The following is a 17,695-nucleotide window of genomic DNA, read 5'->3' on the forward strand; positions in this document are numbered from 1 at the left end:
ATAGCCTTGGGGGACCTTGAATGCCATCTTAAGATGCCATATATTTTTTTAAGTTTTGCTTGTTTATTTGACAGAGAGATATCAGAAGTAGGCAGAGAGGCAGGCAGGCGGGGGCGGGGGAGCAGACTCCCTGCTGAGCAGAAAGCCAGATCAAGGGCTCAATCCCAGGACCCTGGGATCATGACCTGAGCCGAAGGCAGAGGCTTAACTCACTGAGCCACCCAGGCACCACAAGATGCCATATTTTTAAAGCTTATAGAACACCATTCGCTCCCACTGAGTGTATATGGCACCAGAGCTTCCTCCCACACACTTGCTACCTTTCAGGGCAGAGTAGGGAGACACAGCTCGAACTACCATTGAACCAATGCCTTCCTCCTGGGTTGTCCACACAGCAGAACAGTTTCAGTCTGATTACTGATGAAACAGAACTAAAACAGGAATCAGTAGTCCAACATAATGCCAACTATTCTCATCCTTAAATACCTGAAATAGAAGCAGAAGTGCCATTTCATTTCACTTACAACTACATAAATAGTATAATCTATTTTTAAGGATATTTATGAGTAAGGTATATCTACAGAGATTTTTTAAAAGTGTAAATTAGATCTTTAAGCATCTAGAAATCTCACTGGCTCCTAAAGTAAAATATATTAAACCAAACAACAACAAAGATTGAAAAAATTGTTTTTAAACTACCTTCTTTCAGTCTTACCCTCCTTATCCAGCCCAAATGTCTCTCAAGAGACACTGAAGGTACATGAAAGGGGTACAAAAAGACTCAATATGCTCTAGTAAGCTAGACAGAAGATTCAAAACAAGTCCTAAGGAAAGAGGTTTGAGTTGTCAGAGAGTGAATTCAGTAGCTCAAGATGAGAAAAGGGAACAGAAGGTCAAACAGGCAAGTCTGAGGTCAGTCTGGGCAAATGCAGGAGGAGGGGAAGGCTCCTGCCCAAGCCCAGCTTTTACTCCAATTTCCTGAACCTGATTCCCATTTGAAAGGTCAGGTGAAAGGAAGAGGCAGAGCTCCGTGCACCCTGGCTTATTTAGGACTCCGCAGAGCCAGGAAGACATGTAGGCTCACCCGAGACTTCACCCGTCACATTCTGACCCTGTCACGAAAACAACTCTTTATCACCAAACTCCACTTAGAAGAATCTTTACATATTCAAAAATTCTGAGTTTACATTTAGGATTGTAAAGCAGCTAAAAGCCAGATGAAGTTTTTCTTAATAGAAACATTTTTCTTCAGATTACCTCATGACACTTGGGTACTGTAACCTTACCCAACTATTCACACGATATCATTGAAGAATTACTGAAATTGACAGTGAACATTTGGAAAAGTCCTAGGTAAAATGATCTACCTGAAAAGGTACATTTGTGTATTTGTTTGTTGTTTAAATAATGCTCTTATTCTTCAAACAACTTGCCACCAGAAATGCACAGTCTGACAACTACGCTCTGCGAATCAGAGTAACACTTGTGTCCTCTACGATATTGCTGAGCTGGCTTGTGCAAAGGGTCTGCATCACAAAAGCATGTCATTAAAAGGCTTATCTTCCTTGGTAGAAGCCAGCAACCCATTTGTTTTCCATTTTGACTGTCTATACAAGTGCTTCCCATACACATAAGGGCAATAAATCCCCAAAGCCCGAATAAATGCGGTGCTGTTGCTGTTGTGCATTTTTATGGTCATCGTGGAGAAAACAACTTATTTCCATATTCATTGATTCATTTGGAGCCCAGCGTGCCAGTGGGACTCTTAGGAGATTGAACCAAATGTCTTCAAATAATTTCAGGCTTCAGTTGGCATAGGGCACTTCCATAAACAGACATAACTCTAATTCTGGATTCCTGAAGGAAACGTAGGGACAGCTTGACTAAAAACAAAGAAGTTAGGACTCACTAGGATTCACAGCCTCCCCAGAGTGATCCACATAAATAAAAAACCAGTTCCTCCTCTGACTTCTTCCCCTGAAGATCCCAAGATCCTAGACTTCTATTCTGCGGGGCACGCAAGAGAAAGCAGATGGGCGTGGGTGACAGTTGCACAAAAAGGCCCTCCCGGGAGTCATAGAGAAAGAAATGTGTCCACACAGCACTGTGAGATGAGACTGTCCACCAGCTGCCTGTTCTTCAGTCCCAGGGTTTCTTTGATCACTCCCTAGGAAGGAAGGATATGCCTGCTGTCCAGTCCAAAACTCAGGGTGAGCCATGGCACAAAGCTGAACCCCTACCCCCTTCTAGAAGAGAAAGTCAGAAGATTCTCTACTACACTAGACTAGGAAACAACCAAGTGTTGTGTGTCTGGACTCTGACATACCTCCAGGGCATGCTGAAGTCAGGCTTGCTGTGAGAGTTGAAGCATTACCATCCATCATGACAACCATTGTATCACTTCAATCAGGTGGCTGAAAAATTCTTACTCCATCGTATTATTTCTCCTTCCTTCATTGAAGGAAGTAGTGTGCATTTGGGAACACATTAGCTACCTTCAATATACTTGAACTGTTTGGTTTCATATAAACCCAACCAAGAGTTAAGTCATCAGTGAAAAGAGCTTAATATCCCATTTCTTTCTACATGTTTATGTCCTATCCATCTTCCCAAGATGGTACAATCACTGGCTTGTACTTGTGTTTATTACATGACCCAGACATTATCACAGCAAAGCAGAAAAATCTATGGAACCTATCAAATCAGGATAACAGGTGCTGATGCACACAGGCAGAGCTGGTTTTACATCAGCTGAGTAACAGGGTAACTGGTGTGGAAATTTCAGGGCTGCTAATGTGCTGGAATTCTGAAATTCATCTCCTTCATTCTAGCCATACTGGTTTCCTTCCCACACTTTGCTTTGACATCCATGCTTCCCATCATTGCCTTGTTCAAAACCATTTAAAAAGTACCTTCTTTGTACGAGGCAAAATACTAAGTTTCAGAACTTAGTCAAGCAAAGTCAAGTTGAGAAAAAGTTCTCACGTTGAAAGAGCCTGGCAGTTGAGACAAACATGCAAATCGATAAAACGGGCCTCCATGAAAGAACCTGAGGATGTGCCAAAGAAGTAGAAGGAGTAGATCTTCTCCCTGAAGGAACCAGGGCAGGACTCTGGGGATGTGGACTTGGCATCAGCTCCCAGAGGAGTCCTGCCTTCGAAAACCTACTGGGAAGAGAACAAATGGATGCATAGCTCTGACACAAAGTGATATTGGGAACTTCCATTAGAGATACAAAAACAAAGTACTGAGAAGGTTCAGACTAGAGGTGTATTCATGGGAGAGATCAAAGAAAGTGACATTTACAACAGGGCTTAAAGGATGAGAGTGTCTGTGCAAGCAGAGATGTGAGACTGGGTTAGGGGGTTGTGAGCAAGCGAAGAATGGGATATGCCTGGGAGCTGGAGACAGCTCATGCCAGAGAATAGTGGGGAATAAGCCTTGAAAGCCAAGTTGAGGCAGGATTATAGAGGACTTGGAAGCAGATAAAAGTGATGTGTGCTTGGATAGACAAATAATCTTTGTTTTCCGTTACCCCCAAATTGTGAATCATGATTTAAAAAAAAAAAAAAAAAAAGTATTCCTCTTGGAAAACAAACGTGCTGTATTAATGTCCCTCTTTAAAAACAAACAAAAACAAAACCAAACAAACAAATTAAAAACACTAAACTAAAGCTGAGACAAACGAACAGAAAAACTACATTGACCTCACATCTTTTTCCAGCTACTATTCCTTTCTCTATTCTCCTTTTCCAAAACTCCTTGAAAGAATTGTTGACATCCTATTTTCTCTTGAACCCACTCTGGTCAAACTTTTGCCCCATTTTCCACCTGAACAACTCCCATCAAGGTCATCCATGTGCTCCACACTACCCAGTCTAGCGGTCAAGGCTCATGTTCATTGTCCTTAACTTACCAGAGACCTTTGGCATGGTTGATTGCCCTTGGTTTTGGGGGTCGGGGGGCAGAGGGAGAGGGAAAGAGACAGAATCTCAAGCAGACTTCACATCCAGTGTGGTGCCCAATGCAGGGCTCAATCTCCTGACCATGAGATCATGACCTGAGCCAAAAATCAAGAATTGGACGCTTAACTGAGTCACCCAGGCACCCCACCCTTGCTTTCTTATGTCATTGTACTGAATTCTTAAGTCACTGAAAAGGTCAAGACTGTTCAGTCTCTTTACGGATTCTTGGTTTCTCCCCAAACCCTAAATGTCAAAATGTTCCAGAACTTCATCTTTTAACCCGTTTCTCTAACTTCACTCATTTCCTTATTGTGATATAGCTTTAAATACCATCTATAGATACATTGATAACTCCCACATTTATAATCAGTCTACCTGATCAGTTTCTCAGGATCGTGTTTTCAGCAAACAACCTTTAGGGATGAGGTCACTGCTCCCCCATCCTACCCCAACAAGGAGTAGGCTTGCTTCCCTTTGCTGTAAAAGTAGCTCAACGCTCCTCTCCTGTAACGGAACCCATTATATGTGCAGGGGTCCATCATGGCCCAAGGGCAACGCCTCAGAGATATAAAGTTGATGCTGGCTGCTGAGCTCTGAGTAATAAAGTCCTTTGTCTCTGACCCAGCCTCCATGAAACAGTAACAGGCTAACTTGCTAGCTTATAGAGTCAATCCCAAATGCTGCACAGTTCTTAATATTAAGTACTTATGCTTCCTTTTATAAGCAACTTAACACTTTAACCCCAATAAATTATATATAGAAGGGTTTACTCGCAAATGTTCAAGTTTATGACTTTCATAAGGATAAAGCTCTACACAGAATGAAGTGTTTGACAGAAATGTTTTCTCCCTCCTCCTATGGATGGCTTTGGCCAAGACCTTTACAGAATTATTTTGGATTTGAGGAAAAATTGACTAACAAAGAACATTTTAGAGCCTGGTACTGTGTAGAGAAACTTCTGGCATTCCTTAAGGAATCTCTTAAACTTTAATGCCTAAATGTTGATGTGAATGCTGAGAAATTTAGGAAGGTAGTTGGGAAGTTATTTTTGATCAAGGATCCTTTTAGCTTCCCTCAAATCCACCGATTCGTTCACCCTAAGCCAGGGCCTGTACAAGCTCTTCTGAGTTCCTTAGATGAGATTTTTCATCCATCTGCTGCATCTGAAAGTGATCCCTTAAGACAGTCATACTTCTAGAGACGACTCATTTCTCTGATTCATTCTTAACGAAGATCCACAACTAGCAGGACACACAGCCAGTGGCTCTCATCCTAATTTCTACATGTGTGAAACCAAATCCTGCCAACCCTTATGTAAGGCCTGCAGGCCAAAACAAATCAATCTCATAGACAAATCCTACTTGCAAAAACGACTCAATCTTTTACACAAGAAGTGGTGTTGGAATCTAGTCTTAATGTCATTTGCATTCATTTACTATGTCAAAAAAGATGGGATCTATGCAGTCAGAATTCGCAGTACTTGGAGAAAATCATTTACATGTTCTAACTATAGAGAATGGATGGTTTTAGTGGGAGAGAAGTGTCTTTAAAATTACTGACTCCTTCAAAACTGTATTAAAAGCAGACATAATCGGGACTATCCTGGTATTATTTACTTTATGTGTCTTTGCTGTTGGCAAGAATGCATGTTATTCCATTTCTTGGAGATAAGCAGAAAGCCACAGGGACTATTTCAACTCGTATTCTGGGAAACCAAGAACTATACAACAGTCAGCCGTCAACAAATTGGTGATTAACATGATGTCTAGACAGGTTCTCATGAGAATAACATTATTAATTAAGCAGCAGTTTGGTTAATCATGATAGCAAGAGTAATTTTTGGAATAAATATTTTATTAGTGTGCCCATCAATAAAGCAAAAGTAAAAGAATATATGTTAATTAATTCATTTGTTGTAACATTGAGATTAAGGCTGGCAATTTCTGTTTGAAGGCCCAGAGAATGAGCTAATATTTTTAGTGTGGCATGTCTTTATCTTACTGCTTCAGCTAATGGTACTGTATATTTCAATTACCTAGCCAAAATTCCTTTCTTGTCATCTATCAAGATATTATTAAGCTCCATTAGTGAATAACTGAACTTGACAAATTTTCTGTTGCTATACATTTATCTGTTCTTTTAAAACCGGGTGTCTCCCGTTTCATCAGTAACAAAAACTTCACTGAATGAGGAAAGATAGTGAGCTGTAACTATAATTAAGACCCCTATCTTACTTTCCATCAGTCAAAAGACTCATTTGGAAAAGAAGTAAATATACTGGCCACTTCTCTTCAGTACGCAGACAATAAATCTTTCCAGAAAATACAGTTTACCTGGTATTTTTGGTATAACTCAAAGCACTAAAACTATAAGGAAGAAATATAAGACAATAAAATTAAGTAAAAAAAAATTCTTAAAAAATTATTCAGGTGAATAATTCAGGTGCTCTCTTTTATGTCTATAAAAGAACATCTGAGGAAGCTTCCAGGTTGGTGAACACTTAGGGATTTGTGGTGCACTCAAGAGAGCATGGGAGCTCTGCACTTTTCCCCCACACCTTGCCTCATGCATTGCTTTCATCTAGCTATTCCTGAATTATATCCTTTTCTAATAAACCAGTAATTAACAGGAGACCACAAGTTATATAAGGACCTGAAGAACATCCTGAGTGCAGTGAAAGTGGTGCATGAAAGTTCAAAGGGAACTTCAGAAAGCCTACAGGAGATCAACAGCAGTGAGTGGGACAGTCATGAGAACCCCATGACCACTGCAGGGAATAATGACCTCCTTTAGGAAGACTACGAAGAGAAATGAACTGACCAGGCTTTGAGAATCATGGAAAACTATGTAGTTTCATTCAGCGAGATGAAGAAAAGAATTGCTAAGTGGATTGTAAACTCATGGACGGAGACCATGCCCAGCACCACCTGGAAGTGATGCATTATGCAAGAAAAAAGAGGAGGGCAGTGTGGCCAGGCTGAAGAAGAGTTCATCAAAGCCCAGACTGTGTTTAAAGCTAACTGCAGGGGCGCCTGGGTGGCTCAGTGGGTTAAGCCTCTGCCTTCAGCTCAGGTCGTGATCTCGGGGTCCTGGGATCGAGTCCCATACTGGGCTCTCTGCTCAGCAGGGAGCCTGCTTCCCTTTCTCTCTCTTTGCCTGCCTCTCTGCCTACCTGTGATCTCTCTGTCAAATAAACAAATAAAATCTTAAAAAAAAAAAAAAGCTAACTGCAGTTGTTGCAGTCTGAACCAGGAACCACTAAAGGAGCTGCCTATTCTTTATAATAGTGTTATAGCCTGTGACCATCTTCCAAAACATTTCTAAGTTGAGGGACATCTTCTACGGGGAAATGAACAAACTCAACCACAATTTCTGTGAGTTGATGAACAAGCTGGAGAAGCAGCATTCCAAGAGTCTCGCTGGTGAAGGGACCATCAACCAGCAACAGATGCTCTTTGGTGGTCTCTTCCTTGGCTCCAACACCTACGGTTCTAGCCCTCTTAGCTCACCAGTCCCTCTGCATTTTCCTGAAAGAGTGAGATGAAATCCACTCCAGCAAGTGAAGAAGAACTAGCACCTGAACCTGCCCCGTGTAGACACTCTGGAGGTGAATTCCAGATTCAGGTTCTTCATCTGCAGGCTGGTCACAAACCCTAGATAGATTGTTCTCTGTATTGAGAACTTCAGTCTTTGACACAGGGACTATCGGAAACATTTCCTTTCCGAATGTTATTTTATAAGGGGGAGGTGGGGATAGACTTCAACAAGCGAGAGAAGTAAGAACACAGACTGTATGGCCACTAATTAGGTATGTATTTGTTATCAAAGTACTCAAGAGTAATTTTAGACTCGACGGGATGGATTCATAATTCTGTCCTCCAGGAACTGCCGTGTCTCCAGCTCCACAAAGTAAGAACTGCCTTCTCAGTATGATAAGTACAGAAAACAACATGAAAAGGTAGAAAGCCTACACTTTGGCACCTGCATTTATTTAACCATTAGTAGCCAAAGTACAAATTATCTCTTCAATGTCATTGTATGATTAATGACCTCAAAGTTAATGCATTTTCTTATGGTATAATTAACAAAACAATTTAGTATTTAAATAGAATTTATAGTCTCAGAGCATTTCAAATAATTAAGTAGATGATTGGTATTTAATTTACAATTAACATTTTTGATTCCTTTTATAGCCATAAAATTGACTATTAAATATTAAATAAATAAATAAATAAATGGTGACTAGATATTAAAATAGTTGTAGTAATAATGAGTGCTACTACAAATTGTTCTCTAAATAGTCCAAACTTAAAAATATATGTTCTGAATAATTTGAGGTCATTTTAAAAGTATGAGAACTGGAAATCTCAAGTCAAAAGCTAAGTCAAATATCTAGAAAATATTTCCCATTCCTGTGTACTGTTATAGAAAGTTATTGCAGCTAAGCAGTAATAGAAAAGCTCTTTAAAATCACAGCTATTTTGGGGGCACCTGGGTGGCTCAGTGGGTTAAGCCTCTGCCTTCAGCTCAGATCATGATCTCAGAGTCCTGGGATCGAGCTCCGCATCGGGCTCTCTGCTCAGTGGGGAGCCTGCTTTTCCCCTTTCTCTTCCTGCCTCTCTGCCTGCTTGTTCTCTCTCTCTCTCTGTCAAATAAATAAATAAAATCTTTTAAAAATAAAATAAAATCACAGCTGTTTTTTAAAAACAAGATTTTTTTCCTATTAAGATTCACAGACATCATTACTATATACTCTTAATCTTTATTTTATTGGATTATATAGGCTCTTCAGTTCTGGATATTTGACATTGATTCTTAAAGTATTTTTTTTTTTCTCTTTTGCAGTTGGTTGGTTTTGTGTATGCCTGTTATGTGATCAGTATTTTCATGGAAGAAGAGGACACCTGTAAGTACTATTATAGCTACTTGTGGGTTTATTTTGGGTAAGCTATAGCTTCTAAAGTGAATCATTGGAGGACTATGAAAGCTTTCATAGCTGGAATTTAAAATGACTGAATGAAGTCCAGTTAAAGTCACAATCAAACGTTTGCAAACAGAACTGCTCACAAAGAAGATGACACTAAGGTTTGAAACTCTCAATCCCCACTGTATGTGTGGCTGCCAAGAGTCATGGAGATCTACAGATTGTCATCATACTATGTCTTAGTAACTTTTCTCCAAAGATCTAAACATAACGTGGAATAGAAAATTGGGGATTATTTTATCCATGATCCATCTTAAGTATGCTACCAAAGAATTTTGACATCTGACTAATAACAATAACATCAATACAGTACATCATAGCAAGAATTCTAGCAACGCAAATTGTATAAAATGCTCCACAAAACTAAAAATGACAACCTTCAAGGTGAGATGTAAAAAAAAAATTTTTTAAAGAAATGCCATAAAATAACTAATAGGACGCTAAAAAGCTAAGTATTCATGTTTCAGCAGAATACTACCAAAGAAATAAAAGACAGAGAGGACCTGACATTACCTGGGCAGAGGTTTAGCAACATATGCCAAAAGCCCACTGATGCATAAGGCACATTTCGGTGCAAATGTTATGAGCTCATGTGATACCAAGGAAAATTTTACCTTATTTTTAAAAAATAAGTCATTATTAGATAAACAAATCACACCCACCTATCTCAAAGTTTCAGTTATATCATTGCAGTTACTGACTGGGTTATAAAGTTGACCTTTTAAAAAAAAACAAGGATGAGTGTCCTGCTAGCCATGGTGACCTCTTTCTAGAGCATAACTCCAAAGGGGTCTGATGAATGCTTCCCACCAAATAGATGCAGTCACAGTACATGAGCGGGAATCCATGTGAGGATTTATTTAACCAACTGGAAGAAATATGGGACCCTGAGATTAAATTCTCAGGTAGTGAAAATGTGTGAACATACTGCATTCTATCTTTTACACTGGCTTAGGGGTATTTTTTTTTAAATACTAGATGAACCAGAAAGTTTTTGACATTTCAGAAGTGCTGTTGTAATGACAGCACTTCCCACTCTGAGGTTAACGTCAGAACGTATATTTTCAGGAGTTCCATTAGTAGCTTTCCAATCTGACAGAGTTAACCCACAGAAAATCAGCAGCAGGTTTCCAACCTACAGCTGAGACAGGCTGTATCTCCAAAAACATGAGACCTAAAGGAAATTATTAGAATAAACACTTCAAAAAAACAAAAACAAAAACACTGCCTGATAAATCCCAACTGAATCCCTTATAAAGTAAGTTTGAATCAGTACCAAAAGTGCCTGTTTCTTGTTCTCCTCACTGAACTCAGAGACTCTCATTCTCCAGATTACTGTATTGTGCGAGAAGAGGCAGATTAATCAATAATGTTTTCTCCATTAGAATAAATATATACAGGACTTTTCCTTGAGGCTTGTGATTTAAACAAACCTTGGAAATCCAAAATGACATGCAAAAGAAAAGGCTCATCTACACTGGGTAAAGGATTTATTTTGACCTTCTGTCAGTCTTCTTTCAAAGTAATAATGTCAGTGGCTATGGATTGTATTGCTACTGGCAGATATCATAGTGCCGTTGACTTTGATGTCTTTAATTAGCTTACATTTTTCTGTAGAAATCTCTGAATCAGCTATTAGAATGCTCCTCAAACTGGCATTCACACAGCTGCTGGAAGCCCATGTTATTAATGGTTTAATTCCAGTGTTTATTAGGAGGGCCATGCATTAAGTTACCAGGAGACATCTAGATATAGTAGTCGTGTTACCATCAATTCAAACAAAACATAGAGCCAGAAAAAGTGTGGGTGGGTGCGCAAGATAAAATAAATATGCCCTACACTGACTTGACATGATGATCTATTGGAAGAAAGACGACAGGGAGAAAGCAATCACAAACCTTTTAGTCTAATAGTTCTCAAGTGAGTGTAATTTTACATTTTTTATTGAAAGAAGTCGAAATCAAAGTGCAGTTGTAATTAAATTGTCCCAGAGTCTTCAGGAGGCAGATGTGAGCAAAGAGAAATGTCTGGAAACCAATTGCAATGATCTCATAGACCAGTCCAATCTGTGCCAACACTTAGCTTTCAGGTGCAATAATGAACCACCCTTTGGATGTGACATTACCGACCCAGAGTCAAAAAGAGGTGTCTTTTGATTGTTTTTTTCAAAATGTAAACCTACAGTGAGAAAGCAGTACTGGTAGCTTTCCAATTTGTCTAAGTATACTTCTGGAAAGCCAATTCTGAAAGGTAACTGCAAATATATAATGTAATGTCACAGTATTTTGGCAGACAATGTATCATTTATCATTTCAATTCCTATTCTAACTAATGAAAATCTCTGCATTATTCAGAATGCAAAGTTAAGCCTTGTTCTTGGACTGAAAGCTGTCTGCCAGCCTTAAAAATTAATAACAGCTACCCACTCTCTCCTCTGCACCGCCTAAGTGGTTCTATGGGACTAACATTTCAGCTGATGGACATGTCTGAAGGGTAATAAATGCTTGAGGAAACATTTATTTCCAGCCACCCATCTTCTTAGTTACCTTTTGGCCTCTTCTGCTAACTATATCTCTTCTAGAGACTCGGATTGCAGGTCAAAGACAATGAAATAAAAAGCTCAAACAGGGAAGAATGCTGTTCGATGGGGTCAGAACTTCCCATCACTCATTCCAACAAAGAAACCTATTTATAGCTCTTGTTTCATTTTTATTTCTTTTTTTAATATCTATCAATCTCTACGAACACTTTTGTGAGACCAGGGTATTTGGAATCTGTAATCACAAAAACCTGTCGACGTCTTATTTGTGAATCATCTGCTGCTGAAAATGAACTTGTAGGCTTGTTACTATCTTGTCACACTTACGAAAAAGAATGTTTTTAATTCAGGGAAGTGTGTAGGCAAGGCAAAAGATGCTGAAAAATAGTATTAACGTATATAAATACTACTTCTTCTACCGAGGATCTGTTGTGAGCATGACTGCTTCTGATACCAGTTTGTAAATTGCACCTGGGACATCGTTTTGGTCTCACAAAAGCCAGTCTGGGTTGCATACGTTGAATAGTCACAGAAAAGTATATTGACAATCCTAAGATTTAGTTTTTGAGAAGGAAATAAATCCCCCCCAGATGCAGGTTTGATAATTTACATTGAAATTCTCAAAATGACTCTTTATGCCACCATTTGACCCTTGCTAATGTACTTTTGGGGAACTTCTCATTGGAAGGAAGCATGACTCTTGGAAAAATATTCCGTATTCTACTGTCCTTGAGGCTTCCTGCAGGCTGGTGTTCATGTATTTTCCTCTCTGCCCATAAATTCCTTTAAAGAGTATAAGATGATATTACCGTAGCAGTGATGTGTCTTGGAAATAAATAACCCTGTCTACCTTAAAAATAAAATAGTCATCAGCAAAATTCATTTCTTTGGTAACAGCAGAGGAATCGTAATTTGGGACAAGCAAATGATGGGGAACCACAGGCAAGTCCCAAGAGACAAAGGGAAAGTCGGCTGTTACTGGGTTGTAGGAGGAAATTAGGGAGGGTTATTTTAAACAAAAGTTGGCTGGAGAAGAACAAGAAAGAGTACAAAGTTGCTGCATTCCTCATTAGTTTAAGCGTGGTTAGTGCGTTGCTGGAACAGGGAGGGATCTTCCTTCTTTTTCTTAAAAATGGAAGATGAAATTCCTATGTGAATAATGTCTTCCCTTGTCAAGATAATTCTTACCTTCCTTCTTCCTGCTGATACCACAGCCTGGTACACGCGTGAGAAGTGCCCCTTCAGCGCTTCCCTGTTCCATTTTAAAGATCTATTGATTTCTTCATTTTGAGAGAGGGGTTGGTGGGGCAGCACGGAGGGAGAGAAAGTCTGAAGCAGACTCCCTGCTGAGCATGGAGCCTGATTCCATTTTAACGGAGATTTCCTTCATTTATTTTCACAACCCTTATCTCCTCCTAAGAATTTACCAAAGCAGGTAATGGGAGGACAATTGGGTGGTTTGGATGTTAACTTCCCAGTATCCCTTCCTGGCTCTGTAACGTTTGGAGAATCCTTAGGGAAGGAGAGTGACCCAAAAGTGGGGCACCAAGGGAAGGAGAGAAATCAGCAGGGGATGGAGGATCCTCAGAATAGAAAACGTCCATTGTCTCGTGAGCTTTGCAACACACAGGCATTTGAAGTGGAGGGACAGGAGAATTTGCTGAGTCAGAAACAAAAAATGCAGGTATGATCCTTCAGTCACAGCCAACGTTTCAAAGGAGTCAGAACATTTGTTCAATAAGCCATCGAGAATCTACTGATTCGCAGAGGATAAATTTCTTTGGGTAACTACACAGTGGGGTTGCACCCAACTAACCTCACCACAGTGTAGACTTAGAACCTGAAGCGTCTCCCCTAATTTGATGAGAAGACTTTATCAAATAGCTACAGAATTACTAGCTAATCTTCCTACCAGAATAGATGATTGGTGAGGTCAGGATCTTTTTTTTGTTCCTGATTTAATCCTAGAGCCTAGAAAATGCCTTGCACATAGTGATAAAGAAATGATTGCTGAATTTATAGCGCTAAATTCTCTTGGCCTAGCAACTCATTTTTAAAAATGGATTTCAAAACTCCAAGATTCTCAAATTTAATGAAATGATACTGCCTTACATTTAAGAACTGAGATGCCTGATGCACGTACAAATATTTATGTTTGGCAAATGGCATTCCTGCATCTTTTTAACAAAATTGGATGAGTTTTAGTAATTTTGAAGGTCAAGATTCAGGGAAATGGATTAAACTTCTACTATACCACATCAGAGCAAGAGCTTGGGTTTGTCAGTTTGTGGACAAGATATCACAGAGGGAACAGGGACCTGGAAGTTAGATGAACTCACAGAATGAATTCAGTTACAAAATCTGGCCGAGGGAAGAGATTCACTATCCAGAAGTTGGACCCAGCAGGGTGGTGACCTCACCCAGCACCACACAGGGAAGGTAAGGCAGCACAGAATAGGATCCCAGCTACAGTGCTGTGGTTCAGAGAGACAGACTTCCAGTCCTCGGGTAGGTTATCAAGACAGTCTCTCTCCATAATGGATGCGTTAATTAACTCAACAGTGAGAATCCTTTCCTAGTGTATGTATACATCAAATCACCATGTATTAAACTTTAAATATATCACAATTTTATTAGTCAATTATACCTCAATAAAGCGGAAGGAAGGAAGGAAGGAAGGAAGGAAGGAAGGAAGGAAGGAAGGAAGGAAATTTTCCTCTCAAGAAGAATATCATAAATGCCCAAATACCCAAACCAGTCAATCAAGTAGGAACTCTCCACAGGGACCAGAGAGAGAAGCCCTTTTACTAGAACCAGCTCCAAAGTCAGTGCTAAAGTCACCATGAAGTAGAGTCTAGACAGTTGCCCATTTCACTGAACCAGGACTCTTGTAAGTCAGCCTAACTGGGGACAGTCCACAGCCATGTTCTCTAATCTCCTCATCTCTAGCCACATCTGTTTTCCTCAATCCACCAAACTCTTTCAGAGAGGCCTCTTCCCTCTGTTGACTCACTAACCTGCATACATCCTGCCCATCTCCGCTTAATTGTCTCTCCCAAAATTTAGCCACTTTCTCTCACTCTTCCCAGGCTGGCTGAGGGCACCCATGATCTATTGTGAGATGCTTACATTGCACCTCTTCCTTGGAAACATTTAACATAACTGGATTTTTCCATCATGATGTCCCCAGGACCAGCCCGTTTCCTGACATAACGGACACCCTATACAATAGATAATGAGTGTTGAATGAGTAAGTATGAATAAATGGACTCAGAGGATGTTTGGGGTTTCCACTGGCAGAGATGAGGGAGAAAGCGTTTCCTTCCCTAATCTCTGTTTCCACGTGTGTGAATGACACTCCTGACACAAGCTAGAAACTTGGGCAAACTCCTTCATGCTTCTCTCACCTCCCGCATGCAGTCAGTCACCAAATGAGACATTGTCCCCTCTCTTCAAGTAACCAACAGCCCCACATGTTTGTTTGTTTTTAAAGATATATTTGAGCCAGAGAGAGAGTAGTGGGGAGGGGCAGAGGGAGAGAGAAACTCAAGCAGACTGCGCACTCAACACAGAGCCCAATGTGGGGCTCCATCTCACAACCCTGAGACCACAACCTGAGCCGAAACTGAGAGTCAGATGTTCAACCAGTTGCACCACTCAGGCGCCCCCCTCCACACACACACACACACACACACACACACACACACACACACACACACACGTGTTTTTTAACATTCTTCCCAGGGATACCTTCTTCCCCATGCCTCAGTACACCCTAAGCCTATCTCTGAATCTGTGCTCAAGTTACGTTTTAATTAACTGCATCTCCTACTTGTAGCCGGGGATCGTGTCTTATTTACCTTAGGATCCCAGGACCTGGTTCAATATCTGGAACATCATAGGAAACGAGCATGTGTTTGTCATACATTTATTTTGTTGTACACACCCCCAGGTCCTTATGTTATCTTTCGTATCTCTTTTCTCCCACCTTACAAGAATTCAAATTACCCATTCCCTGCATGACAGGAAAAAAAAAACTCATTAATTCACAATAAGGTATAAATTGGTTTGAGTACTTATATTCCCTGGAGATTTTCATCGGCTACTTGTCCAAAACTTGATACCAGTAAGCAAAGAACACCTACTACCCCAGCGTAGGTTTTCATGTGCTGTGTTTCTACCTGAAATGGGATGGTGGAAATTAAATGAAGGCGGTCCTAACTCTGCCAGGATCTAGCTCTTTTCACATCAACTACTTGAATCACCTCGGAGGAGATCCCAAAGGTCCTCTGGGCTCTAACACTGCGGCTCTGTGGAAGATGTCCAGGCTGGATGTTATCTCAAGACACAATCAAATGCATCACATTTTTTACATTCGTTTACAAATGGTAAATACCAGCAGCTGTTGAAAACATCCTGATCTTTCTGCCTCAGACTGATAGTCGATGGAGTGTGACGCCCCTTAAAGCAAGCCCTCTACACAAATGCCTGTCACGCTCAGGGAGGCACAATCACAACTATCTACAGGCCTGCTCCGGACAGGCTGGAGCTTCCTGGTGCTCACTGTTAGCCAGTGGCCTACTGTGTGTGGCCTGCCCTTAGGTCGAGAAGGAAGAATGTGGGATCTGCCATCCAGATGGCATGGGATGGAAGATGAGGGATTTGGGAACCAAATGTGATTATGGAGGAGCAGAGTCAAAAGAAAAAAAAAGAAAAGAAAAAAAAAAAAAAAAAATCCACACCCTCCTGGCACCCTAAGTGCACAGTGAGGGGAAAAAAAAATGGGCTATAAGAATTATATATGGATCCTATGCATTGGTTTTATTCTGGATTATTAGTTGGAAAATTTAGGAGCCTGGGGGAAGCAACGGAGAGCTTTCTGACAGGACTTCCAGTCTCCATTTTAATGCTAAATCCAGTATCCTTACCCCAGCGCTTCTCGGGGAATACACTGATCTCTCCTTGTTCATCTGTTCCTAAGCTAACCTGATGCTGCAGAGAACAACATGGCCACACCCACTGTCCCCCGTGGGCACGCCTCTCACTCATTTTTTTTTTTTTCAGTTTTAACATTTTATTGGGTAAATGATTTTAAAGATAGTAACAATAGTGTCAAAACTACTACAATATCTTTCCACAGCCATACGTTAGAGACCCACATAAACCTTCTGATTTTTTCCTCTTGCTCAGTTTTAATATTTTCAAGCTATACATATCATATAAAATGCCCATTTCCAATAGTTTCTTCAAACTATTAAGCAATTAAATGTGGAAGGAAGGAGGTTCTAGTTATACTTGGAGGGGGTTTCGGGTAATCTGCAATGTCTCACTGTAATCCAAAAACAGGTTACTAAGAACGAAGGAAAAGAAGAGCTACTCCAGGTAGCTTTTGCTTATTACGAGTCTCACCACTGTATCACCAAGAACTCAGTATGCTGGTGACGGATTCAAAGTAATTTCGGGGAACATACAAAACACTAAAATAACTTAGAAACTAGATCCAAATATTCCAAAAGCAATTGACTTTGATATACAAAAACAGTCAGAGGTGGTTACAAAAGTTTGTTTTCTCAGTGCGTCTATGTACCAGCGCAGTTACTGGGTCCAGAGCAAAATAAAAGATTTCTCTTCTTCTTGGGCATGGCTGGGGGCTTCTTTGGTTTGATCTAACACACGTGAGAGATGGAACCTATTCCAGATGACATATATCTTCTCAACTTTCCTTAAAACTACAGTCTTTGAGTTCTCTATCCTCACTTCAGGGAGGAGGAAGTGGACCCCAGAGAGGTGAGGTGACTCCCACCACCCTTGTCCTCCTCCGCCCCACACTCTCGGCACCAAGACTCGACCACTAAGACTCTGTCACAAAGAAAATGGAAGCCAAGTAGGCAGGAGTCCCTAGAAATTCCTGGAGTCTCTCTCGCATCAGGACTGTCTATATTTACCCACGATTATTTTCTTCGTGACAGAAGAAGAGGGCTTCATTCCCTCCCACATAGTCAGGCACTCTTTCCATTAATTATTCCTTCTCTCTCTCTCTCTCTTTCTTCCTCTCTCACTCTCTCATTCTCCCCACCCCCCTCATCTATAACTCTCTCTTTTTCCTCCCCCTTTCCTGCCCAGTTTCTTCCTCTTGATGCATCTTTTTCCTTAGCTTATGAATAAGGTCACAAAATTAAAAAACAAAAAAAACAGTAATTACCCTGA

The 17,695-nt window shown here is 40.4% G+C and overlaps 1 protein-coding gene across 3 annotated transcripts in view; it reads left to right on the forward strand.

Annotated features, from left to right (window-relative positions):
- Nucleotides 1–17,695, forward strand: part of NKAIN3 (sodium/potassium transporting ATPase interacting 3) — a 621,391-nt gene that overhangs the window by 574,664 nt on the left and 29,032 nt on the right. For all 3 annotated transcript variants that reach the window (XM_032316116.1, XM_032316117.1, XM_032316115.1), the window contains exon 5: nt 8,811–8,871. In XM_032316116.1, the coding sequence (XP_032172007.1) occupies nt 8,811–8,871 (61 nt within the window). The remainder of the gene's footprint in view (nt 1–8,810; nt 8,872–17,695) is intronic.

This window comes from Mustela erminea, chromosome 16 (genome assembly GCF_009829155.1).
Source record: "Mustela erminea isolate mMusErm1 chromosome 16, mMusErm1.Pri, whole genome shotgun sequence".
Lineage (NCBI taxonomy): Eukaryota > Metazoa > Chordata > Mammalia > Carnivora > Mustelidae > Mustela > Mustela erminea.